The sequence below is a fragment of the Cygnus olor genome, chromosome 1, assembly GCF_009769625.2.
Source record: "Cygnus olor isolate bCygOlo1 chromosome 1, bCygOlo1.pri.v2, whole genome shotgun sequence".
NCBI classification, from domain to species: domain Eukaryota; kingdom Metazoa; phylum Chordata; class Aves; order Anseriformes; family Anatidae; genus Cygnus; species Cygnus olor.
The window spans coordinates 6,868,944-6,881,274 of record NC_049169.1 but is presented as its reverse complement, the minus strand read 5'-3'; the positions used below and the strand labels follow the sequence as shown (position 1 = coordinate 6,881,274).

The 12,331-nt window shown below is 43.2% G+C and overlaps 1 protein-coding gene across 5 annotated transcripts in view; it reads right to left on the bottom strand.

Moving 5' to 3' along the window:
• CAMK1D (calcium/calmodulin dependent protein kinase ID) overlaps positions 1-12,331 on the bottom strand; it is a 219,533-nt gene that overhangs the window by 111,553 nt on the left and 95,649 nt on the right. For all 5 annotated transcript variants that reach the window (XM_040547397.1, XM_040547406.1, XM_040547415.1 and 2 more), the window contains exon 2: positions 11,791-11,922. In XM_040547397.1, coding sequence (XP_040403331.1) covers positions 11,791-11,922 — 132 coding nt within the window. The remainder of the gene's footprint in view (positions 1-11,790; positions 11,923-12,331) is intronic.

Genomic DNA, 12,331 nt, shown 5'->3' with positions numbered 1-12,331 from the left:
TTGAAATGAAGCAAATCAAATCATGTTCAAGTAAAGTGGTAAAGGTGCTCCCAGCTTGAACAGTTATTTTACACTCAACTACAGGGATTTAAAAAAAAAAAAAAAAAAAAAAGGAAAGAAAGAAAAAGAAAAACAGTGAAAAACTGCCAGAAATACTGACATCAATCTTCCATTTCAAGAGCAATTCAGAGTGATTCCAAATATAGTTGGTCCTATTAAGAAAACAGCTCAAACAGCTCTTGGGTAAGAGTGCAAACTGTGTCATCATAAGAAAGAAAATCAGAAACATATGCTTCCAATGAAAGAAGGAATTTTAAACAAAGTCAGCAATTCAGGGCCCCCATAGTAAATCAGAACCCAGAGGAGAAAACATTTATGTGCCATCCCCATCTTTTTGGGGTGAAGTTTGGTGGTGAACTTTGTGCCTGGTCTTTTCTGTTTCTAGAAGGAAAACCAACTGAATGCCAGCAGCAAGATCTAGGAGGAGAAAACCCCATTTTGTAAGATGGAGACCACATTCCTTTACACAAAAAGTTTTTTGGATTCCCTTGCTCCAGCTCCAAAGCTACACGGAGAGAGAAGAGTAGATATGGCCAGTCCCTGGCAGGTTCACCTTCTGCAGGGTGAAGTCCGGACTCAGCCACAGTAGCCACCAGTAACACCATAAACCCCACTGTTCCCAGCCCTGGCCCCACTGCTCCCAGCTATCACCCAGAGGTGGTGGAGAGCTATCCCAATGGCAAAGCTGGGCTCCCATGTTGGCTTGGCTGTGCTGGACTTACATGGGATTGGAGATGGAGTAACTACCTTTAGAAGAGGAAATCCACATATGTGGGCTCTTGCCCTTTTTTTTTTTCTGATATAGAAGTTTAGGAAAATGGGAATGGATGCTGTACAGCACATCTGCTCTGCACACAGCCCTGCGTGCTCACTGCATGACCGCACAAGGTAAAACCCCGCAACCCTCAGCTTTGGGCTTCTTTCCACTTTTACTTTGGGCTGAGATTCTCAAGGGAGCCTTGAAGAGTCATGTAACCAAGTTCAACGGCTTTGAATTTTCCTATTGACCAGAATAGCATTAGATCATATTACCCATGTCTATTTGTTAACGACGAGCACTCGTTTACCCATGCTGATGCCACATGGCCTGGATGTGGCTTTGTACACCATAAAAGGGAAGGACAATGCCTTCGAGACCTAAACACTGTGGGGCACGCCACCACCCTACCCAAAGGAAACGCTCTCACGTGCCCAAGGAACACAGAAGGAAAAGTTTCAAAGTTCACCAATGTTTTTGGCTTCCCTTCCAGCACCCACGTGTAGCAAAGCTAAAAGCAGGCAGCCATCACCATCACAGCAACGTTTTATCTTTAGAAAGGGAAGAACTGCCGTTTCTATATAAATGCCAATAAAAACTACGTCTTTGTGGTTCATGCCACATTCACATATTTGTAGTGACTCACAAACAGAGCATTTAAAAACTAACAGAAAAAGCCTTTTCCTCTTTGTATGCAGTCAGAAACCCCGTATTCTCCCTTTTAAGAGAAAAGTTGTGAACAGCCTCTGTTTTCTGTTCTAATTACCGAGTTTACAGCAGACATGGGAGTAACCAGATTGCATCGCTCCGGAGAGCCGCATCTTGGCAAAGTGTACGATGCCAAATACGGCTGCTGCATGTGGACTCCTCTGCTTTCGCTGGATGGAGAAAAAAAAGAAAGAAAGAAAAAAAAGGTCTGAAACAGCTGAAAAACAAACCCATGGTGGTGTATTTTTCAAACAAGGATGTCAGCAGGAGTCTACTCTTGTGCTCAGTGCCTGGTCCACCATGGTCTGAATCTGTTCCAGTTGCCTGCTGAGAGGGGCTGCTTAGCTGGGGCTGTACAGACACATATGTACCAGTCCAAAAGTGTCCCAATTTAATCCCTGGTGCATCAGTTGAGACAGCAGACATCACAAAGGTATGAAGATACTTGAAGCAGGCTGTTAATCCATTTGGTGGGACCCCAATGGATTATACATAGAAATTTTGGACTAATCTCAGGAGTCAGTGCTGGCGTGTATAAACATATCTGGCACACTTCACTGTTATGCATTTGTCAGTTGTTTCCGAGTCAGTGTGGAGCTATAAAATACATTAGACTATTATCTGATGTTTCTTGCTAATAATATTCCTTCTCAAAGATTTTGAAAAAACTCTAAAGAAAAAGAAATGAATTCTGTTAAGGTATTTGAAAATGCCTTCAAAAAAAGATTATTTTTTCTCTAAGAAAGGTTGAATTCACCTATGTCTACTTTCCGGGGGAAAAAATAATAATGAGGAAGTAAAGGAGGCAACAACATCCCTGTTTAATGTAATGCTCCATAATTTTAATTTGATAAAATATCTGGCAAAGCAAGAGCTAGCTGCCACATTTCCTTAGGGAAATGATTTCATAGGCCACTTACAAATTGTCAGTATTAAAACTAACCCACAGATTTGTGCACTTAGAGAGATTTAAGAACTGGGCAATATATCTGAAAACCAGAGACACAGAAACATGGGTATAATGAGAGAAAATATTAGGCTTTACTTTGAAAACTGATTTGATTAATAGGTTTAAAGTCCTCTAGTTGCAGAAGCACAGCCTTCTACCATGACCACTCTCACTTCAGAATAAAAACAATCTATTCTGCTTAAGTCAATGCCTTATGAATGTAAGGCATGATAAGAAATTGAATTTCTGATTTTTGTAAAAAATGAATTTTTATTTCAGAACAAAACTGTGATAGCTCTTTCCCTGGTCAAAGACAAAGTCCATACCTGCATATCTTTTGTGTTTTGTTTTTTTTTTTTTTTCCCCAGGAAAACTCCTCCTGAACACAAAGTGTTGTATGAGTAAGCATTGTAAGACTGAATCAATATGTAGTACAGATGACAACTGTAGGCTTGGTTGGCCAAATACCAGTTAATTTATGCAGTTGTCAATCCAGGATGTGTTCAAAACACAGAGGCTGCTGTTAGGTTTAACCTGGTGCAACTGGAAGTGGGATGGAGTACAAATATTTACCCATCTTCTTATGGTCAGAGCCAGTCCCCCCATGCCAAAGTCTGGTATCATGGAATCATGAATCTGGAATCATGACCTTACTGAGGGACAAAATGTAAGTGTGATTCATCTTCTCTAAATGAAAATAGAAGGCAGAAGTTGCCAACAGATTTCTTAAATTCACACCAAGCTCATATGCCACAAAAACTGGCCCACCAGTAACACTACTGGTCTAATTCCATATAACGGAGGCCTAAAATGCAGTAACTTGTATTCACAGAGCATTTTAGCATGCTGCTAAGAGCAAACAACTGCTTTGGACAAGGAGTGCTCATGAAAACTGTCATTTCTGATGAGATTTCTGTTTTTCTACCTTCTTGAACTGACATTTTTTGAATACTTGTGTTGTGTTTTTTTTTCCCCTGTACATTCTGATCCACTTAGAAATGCATATTTGATGATTTCCACAAGTGAGATGTGAGCTCAGATGCAGCTGTGTACCTTGAGGATGCTTCCAGCTGGCCGGATGAATCCTACCTTGCATTTACTTGGTTTACTTTATGCAGTGCTTTGAAAATTATACCCTAATTTGCTACTCTCCAGCACTATGTAAATTAATGCCACAGATTTTAATAACATGGAAGTGAGATTGAAGAATATCATAGAGGTGTTTGGACTGTGTATGTAAGTAACTTGCCCTTCATTAAAATATGGTCATCTTATGGTTAAGCTAACTGGCTCCCAACGGGGCATTGAAATAGCTTAATATGTAACAGGACATCACAATAGCTTAATATTTAACATTTAATTCCGCCAGTTAATAATTCAAGATTAAATTAGAAAAGACAGGCAAAATGCAATTTGTTGATAGCATGTTGACAAGGACATCTTCACTTTGTAAATACCATGAGACCTTTAAATAGCCTTTTAAACTTTTTCCAAACGAAGAAATTACTTTCATGGGGACAAAAATCAACAACTTAGTTTTGGGTAGAATATTCCAGATGACCTATGAAAAACTCTGTGAAAACCAACAAAAACAAAAAACAAGAGGAGGTATTTTACCCAATGAAGCCACCTAGGACCACATCTTTATCAGATTCTAGGCACTGACAGATCCTGAAAGATCTATCTGGGCTGCTAACACTTGTGAAAACACTTTCCCTGTTATTACCCCAAACCCTGCATACTCTAAACTTTACCCCATGTCTACCACCTCTTGGGTTAGTCTCATAGACGTGTGTCCTCCCATACACAGACAGGTCCACCTTAGCTCCTGTGAGCTTCATAGGCCCCAGCTGAAGGTGCTTGCAAATAAGGTGACTCTTAGCTTTGAACATGTGGGAGTGACAAAGGCAGACCTGATGCATCCAGATATAAAGCTGAGTCATTTATCAAACTGTTAGATCTTATTAAAGAGGCTTTATGCCTCTTAACAATTTGTTCCTTTTAGGTAACAGACAACAGTGCATATAATCAGGTACTTGTATCACCGAAATACAATGGTAACCATCAGATCTTATTAAAGAGGCTTTATGCCTCTTAACAATTTGTTCCTTTTAGGTGACAGACAACAGCGCATATAATCAGGTACTTGTATCACCGAAATCCAATGGTAACCATCATCCTGAGTAATAAATACATGAAAATAGGGTATATGTTCTCATTCTTTAGCTAGGAGCTGTGAAAGGACCCCGGCTTTGTGACTGCAGCTCTGCACAGGATGGGGTCCACATAAAACAGATATTTGGCACAGAAGCAGGCTCCAGCTAAGGCTGAAAAACCCATTCTTCTAATCTGAAATCATCTTGGTGCAACCGTTTCAGAAAGCAGCTGTTTCTTCCAAAATGCACCAAATTATTTCTCAGGCTGGAGCTCTGAGCTCCGATGCCCTTTCATCCCCCTGACCTGCCCCCATCTCTTGGGGCCCATCTTTTGAGTTGGGTCAGGGTATGGGCTGACCATGAAGAACAGTTATGCAAGGGAGATTTGGTAAGCCAGTGCTCCCCAGAAGGGAGAACAGCCACGTTGTCACCCAGCAATTAGGCTGCTATGACTTCTCACGCCGTAACCTCCTTCAAGGAGCACACTGGTCTGCATGCACACTGGAGAAGATCAGGCAGGAACACAGGATCACCATAGCTATTTAGGAGCACGCTGCATGCAAATAAAACCATAAGACTAGAGAAGACATCGGGGATTTTGTTTGTGTTTACTCTTTCAGAAGGGATTTCTTTCTTTCTCATCTAGTGTATTTTAGGATTTTTAAGATGCCTTGATCTGCTTCTGTACATCTGCTTCCATCTAATCTAGCATGAAACACGATCTGGGCAGTCCCGGCTGCAAAGTCTTCTCCTGCAAAGTTTTCAGCATCTTAGTGATCAAAAACAGTGTCAGCTTTCAGTTTTTTTTTTTCTCTGCCAGCATGAATTCTTCACAGGAAAATAAGCAGCTTAGCAAGAAGTCACCTCACAGTGCCAAGGCAGAGCTGTCCTGTGCCATACCTATATATATAGGGTCAGATTCACTTTTGCCTGACACCTGAGAAGGGCAATTCATGCTGTTTGCACTTCCTTGATTCAGAAGATGATCTCATGGCTTAAAGCTGATGTCAGCCTCGAGGCATGCCCAAATGGCCCCTACCCTGCCGTGCTGTAGATCCTGGCTCCTTTCCATGCCTAACCTGCCTCTCTTGGGGTCATGCCTACAGTAGTAACAGTGGCTCCAAAGGATGAAGCCCACCCACGTGTGACATCAACAGATATATTCTCTTGGAGCCCTACTCTTCTACCATTGACATCGACATCATTAACGACACCACCCAGGATCACCCCCTTGCCCAGCAACCTCACACCTGGGCACCCCAATCCATCCGCAGGGTAGTGCTGGGGATGCATTTTTTGGGATGCCCTGGATTTGCAATTAGCAGAGCTCAGAGCGTGGCCTCACGGGGAGGGCAGAGCCAGCCTCCTGTCACCCCGGCGCGACAGCAACGGCATGAGCAAGCCAGGTTTTAGCAAGTCAATCTACATAAAAGCTTTCTCTGAAAGTGATTACTTAATATAACAACCAGCTGTCTCTGCAGCTCTTGCTGAGGCAGCCTAACTTCTCACCGTTATTCACAGGGTGGGGGAAAATAGGAGGGGAAAAAAAAGCAGCAAGCCTGCTATATATAGCCTGCTATATATTTTGTCTATAGGGTAAGTAAAGCTTCAGAGAAATATACCTGATAGACAGAGGTGCCAAGTGTTTTGGCTTTTGTTGGTGGTGTTTTTGTTTTCTTTACTTAACCATCCCATTCATTTCTTTAAAGGAAAAGAGCTCTCACTGCTGGGGCATCAAGTCCTAATTAGTCATTAACCTCTTAAACCTCAATCCCACAGTTGTTCTGTTACACACCAGCTGCACAATCTAATTACCATTGGTTTTACACTAAAAACATTGTTTTTACACTAAAAACAAAATCTATCAACACAGGATCTGAGTGTCTCTTCAGTTTACCTGGCCCTGTACTCTGGCTGGGTGACCTCTCACAGAAAAATAATTCCTATAGGAGAGCACTGGTGGGCACCAGCAGACACTGTGGACTGGGAAAGTAGAGCACAGTACCATCCAGGCCTGCAAGGGCTTTATTTTTTGACTCAGAAACATTCACCACTTGAATAGGAGGATCCGTCCCACAAAGTCACTCAGGAACATTCAGCCGAATTAATTAAATGCCCAAATTTGTGTTAAGGTACATTAAACTTCTGCCTGATCAATTTTACTCGGAATTAATGTAGCCTTTTATTCTGAGTTAAATTGCACAGAAGAGTTTAATAAGGGGTGACTAATGGGTTTCAAAACTGAACGTGGGTTTGGCTTCCCAGAGGCTATGGGGTTAGCCTGGGAGGGATAAGTCCTTGCAGAGGTAAGAGCTGGGGACAGAGAGGTTTTAGGGGGGAGCTTGTCAATGGGCTACCAAAACGGAGCAAACCAGTGTGACTTCTGAAATTCTCCTTTTAGCCTTCAGATTCTCCTTCACCGCCTTGAGACAGGGTGATTTTTCTATATTCCTTATCAAAGACGTCCCCTTTAATGTCAGGAATGGTGCTACCAAGCACGCCCGTGCTTTCACCTGCTTGATGAAAACTTTTAATCTCTGTTTTTTGGGGGGTTTGGAGATGGGTTTTGCAGACTTTGCAGGAGGCTGCCTCTCTCCCTCCTTATAATAGCAGCAGCTCCTGGCCATAGGTGCAGGCATATAAGGAGAGAAGCAGCCGTCAGAGCATGAATCACTGCCCGAACACCCAGCACCTCTTCCAAAGAAACGGGAATGGAAAGCACAGGCAGAAATACAGCTGACCTGCTAGAAATGGTTTGATCATGCTGTTTAACAGGAAAAACGGCTTCACTGCAATTAGGCTTGGATTTGTAATGAGGAATATTATGGTGCCTCTCCCGGAGGATCTAGGAGACTAAAGAGCAGGTGATGAGAGTGGGAGATACCTAAATAGTTTATAAAAGATTCTGAAAATCCCCATTCAGCAGAAACTAGCTAAAGCAGTGTCTGATTTGCTAGCTAAACAGCATTTGTTTAACAAGACTCTAATTTGTGCACATGGCCGCTACTATCAATACACCTGCATTGATTCCTCCCCTTGCCTTCTTCTGACTCAGCACCGAACCCGTCTGATTGTGCAGGTATTACCCCAACAACATACCATCAGCTGGAAAGTTTCTTTGTGATTTAAAAAAAAAAAAAAGGAAAGAAAATAAAAAAGAAAAAAAAAACATATATCATGTATATTTTTCTCTTACAAGGTTGTTTTTCTCTACTTCACTAGAGCCTCAAACTGATGCTCACTGCAGTCCAGCTCTTCACACCACCTACTGCCTTCAGGAGCCCGTCTAACAGCCAATTCATCTTTCAGCATGTTCACACCTGCACAATTACCATACGGGGAAGAAATTTCCACTATTCTACAGCAAACAATGGAAGGAATTGCATTTACCTTTCTGCTTAAAAACAGAAATGGGTTGCTTTCTGAGCAGGTTATGAAACTGCCCACATCTCAGGTCAGAAAAAGTTTGTGTAACACAGTGTGCTCGGTTGCAGGCAGGCAGCTCAAAGAGATGTGATAGTCCTATCCTAGAGATCCAGTTTCCTTCCTCAAACAGACTCTAAAAAATAGTACATTTTCCACTGCAAAAGAAATAAACCTTGAGCAGCTGATGCAGCCCAGCTTCTCACTTGGTTTTGTGTTGAGATGCAACCTTTTGCACCGTGTCCAGCTACATGCAGCCAGAACACGGCTATGAGACACAGCAGTCCTTGTGCACCAGCCCGTCACCTGGGCACGGACTGGGGACACTAAGAAAACTCCCCTCCTGATGCAGACTTGAACAGAGGTGCCCAGTGGGATTTTCCCCCTTCCTTTAGCCCTGAGATCAGCAAGGTGAGCTCAAACTGAAAGGAATGAACTGATTTCAGAGGGATGAGTTGATTTCAGAGGGATGAATTATCACCTAGAATTGGGCACATGCTTAAATTCTTTGCTGAAATGGGGCCGAAAGAATTCACAAGGCTAGGGCTCCCGGATTAGCTGCAGACTTCGTCTCTGCCAGCACTGCGTCCAACAGCGAGCTCCTTCCCACTGCATCCCCACCCATCTGAGTCTTCGGGGAATGTTGCCATGGATTTCCATGGGAAACACGAGAGTCCATATTGGAAGAACCCTGTTAAGGTTGCTAGGCGTAAATATTGACTTAACGGCTCTTCCGTCTTTTTTCTTTTTTAAGAACAGATTTGTTGGCCATGGCTGGAAAAATAAAATGTTGGAGGGAGCATGATTCACTCTGGCACTCACACAAACATGCAGATCAGTTGGCTGGCAGCTCCTCTGTTAGCAGAACATCGCTTTTAAAATGTGTCATTTTGTTTTGGCAGCAACAGCGGCCAAGCCCACAGACAGAGAGCATCCAAAAGATAAAATCTCCTACCTTCCATGAACTACATGTGGGGACCACCGGCCTTCCCCAGCAAGGAATATTTGGTTTAACACTTCCAATTTTTTTTTGTCTGTTTTGTTTTTTAACTGAGCCAGAGAAGGACTGACAGGACGCTGCAATGGTTTTGCATTAAAAGTCCAGACCAGAAACTTCCCCTCTTGGACCCACTCTTCTCCATCTGCTGACATGAGGAAGGGAAAGCAAAGGTTCTGCAGGTAAAACTTTTTATTTAAAGGCTTTTGGCTGTATCACAGACAACAGCTATTTCAGACAGAAGGCACTTCAGGTCATGCTGGAAGCCAGCAGCAGAAATGAGAGGTGATGCAAGGGTTTTGGTCATTAGGTTCATGCTTTTACCACCACGTTCTGCTTCCTACAGTACTCCACACATAGACTTTCAGTCCTGAATTTAAAATATATTATTTAAATGCAGCTTCAACAGACTGCATCATCCAAACCCTTCTGCATCTTGATTCTGCCAGATGTGGGTGGTCTGGCAGGACCAAGAGGAGGACAAACCTCCTCCAGCACATGGGTCCAGCTTTTTGGCACAAAAGGTGCAAAGTACACAGTCAGCACCATATCTGACTGTCCCCAAAAACCTGCTCACCACACACACAGGAGCACAAGCAGCTCAGAGAGCTGGCAGAGGCTGTAGGGAGTGTATTTGTGGCCCCCTGGTAGGCACCTGTTTGACAGGCAACCTCAAGGAGCACACAAGCAGTTTGCTTGCATTTCAGCTTTGCAGGCTGTCATTTAGGACTTTAACCCCATCGGAGTTCAAGCATCCCCCAAAATCATGATGCAAAAACAGAAAGATAATGGGGTCAGCACACGTGCTGATTTATATCTGCTTTGCATCCATCCTCTGTGTCTCTGTGCACTCCTTGCAGGGAAGAGGGACAAATCCCTCCCTCCAGGCATCCTCTGCGCACATCCTCCCCAGAAGTGGCCGGTTCAGTGCATGGCACATTACAGCTGTGGCTCCTCGCAGCCATCCAGGGCAGCCTGGGGCCCTGGCATCCTACCCACTAATTAGACAACGCACACACTAGCCATCCCTACACAGTATGAAGCTATCAGAAACAAAAGCAAGGCACTTAGATACCTTTGGAGCTTAGCAACAGCTGCTCAGGACCCACTCCACCCCTCTCAAATATATTTCTACTGACAGGTTTTGAAGCAGATAATTTATTGAACAGAGAAATAGGTTGATATCTCCTCTCCTCAATCCCAGGCAGAACCAGTTTGTTATTTTCTAAGCATTTTCTTGGTGGTGCATACAAATTCAATACTGCATCTGCTAGCAAAGATGCCTATTTTCAGAATAAATACAATAACATGCAAAGTTTGTATTAGCAACAGCTAAGTAAATGACATCAGGAGATAAAAAAGGAAAAATCTCATGGCCCTAGCGTGCACAGGACAAGAGACCAAGCAGATCTAATTGCATGGAATTAAGGAATTTTCTGCCTACTCCCTCTCCTACCATCACAGCACAAATAGCCCAGCCTGGGTGCTGCCTCTTCTGCTCATATAGCAATGTATGAGTATCAGGGGACAGACCCACAGAGACAAAGACTGGTTCAAGCTGCCTGGTATTGGCCCTTATTACCTGGTCATGGAGATGCAATGGTTTTAGCTTTATGACAGGTTCTCAGTACCTCCATGCAGCAAGCCAACTTGCTGCAGTTATAACTAGGTGTTTAACTCATATGGGTCCAGCAATGGCAAAGCAACTGCAACAAATCCTTGTAGCTGTCTGGAGCTCCACTTGCTCCCCTCTGCTGCTAAGGATCCCCTCTGCCTCCTGAGACAGCTGAGTTTGCCCTGGAACCTGCTCCTTTGGCTTAGGTTGCTTGAGCATTTAGTGTATCTAAGTATCTAGTTAAACATTCAGGATCAGTTTTTGCTTTTCAGTGCTCAGACGATGAGCCACCAACTTCTACATGACCCAGAGCTGAGGCAAGAAGTCCCACTAGGTACAGCAGAGCAGCAGGAATTTGGTTGCCCCAGTCCAATGTAGACTTCTATATAACTGTGCTACTTTGAATTAAATGAGAAGAAAAGCTGCTTTTAGAAATCTGAAACAGGTCATATGGACCTATCTTAAAGTTACTGATCTCGTTCCACTAACTAGAAAGGAAGTCAAGGGTGAAAAGTTCAGATCCAAGTGTCTCAAGCCACGTGAGACGAATCCTGCCTTCGGGGCACAAGGTAAGGAAGAGGTATGGATCAAGCCTCTAATGACTGCTCTGAACTCAACGCAGTCCTGAGCTGTTTGTTTATGCCTGATTTATGTCAGGAAAAACTTGCACTCTGTGGTCAACTCTGATAGAGCAGAGGTGACACAGCTACTACAGGCTACCACTGTCACCTTGAGCAGTCTGTAGCATGCCTAATTAGTTTTACAACAATCAGTGTATCAAGTGCTTTAAGCACCTGGAAATAACAACCTCACTCTTACTCCCCTTAGAGGTGATGACCCAACTGCGGACATTATTAGCGGGTAAGGGTTTTTGCAGGGCATCACTGCTTTTACTCCAGCCTATATCCTCTTCTTTGCCATTTCACAGTCATCCGGCTGGATTAATACAAAAGAAAACCAAAGCATTTCTCAAAACATTTTCAGCATCATTTAAACTCAGCTGATCTTGTCTGCCGGTGATGGGCTGAACAACCAGTCAGTCACACTTGTCAGTCACTGCTCCTGTGCCTGAAACGCAGGAGCCTAATCGAAGCAAAGAAGCAGAAACAAAGGTCTGATACTTACTTTCTCAAGACTGCAATTTCATTCTCTATGCTGCTTTCCTTCCCCTTCAGTGCCTTCTTGGGAATGCACTTGACTGCAAATAGTTTCCCACTAGCTCTCTCTTCAGCCAAAACAACTTCGGAAAATGCGCCCCTGAAGGAAGAAAAGAAAAGCAGAGATTTTAAGTGGTGTCATTTCTTTGCAAGCTGTTATCTGAAATACAGCAATTGAATCTATTCTTCTGGTGGATTTTGATAGCTGCTCTCATTAATCACAGCCATGGCATTATGAGAATCTTTCACTGTTTTTACAGATATATAAAGGCATTCAGGCAAAATATTAAAGGCTCACCAAACCCAACAATACTAATAAAGAACTACAGTCCAGCAGAAGTTTGAGCAAAGGTCGAAAATCAGAAAGTGCCATTTCCATACACAGGGGCAGGGATTGCAGCCAAGCTGCTGATTTGACATATGATGAATGATGTACTTTTCCCTTTTCTGAAGTTTTTTGGAGGTTTAATTCACACAGCACCACAAAGTCCCTGGGAGCAAATGACCCA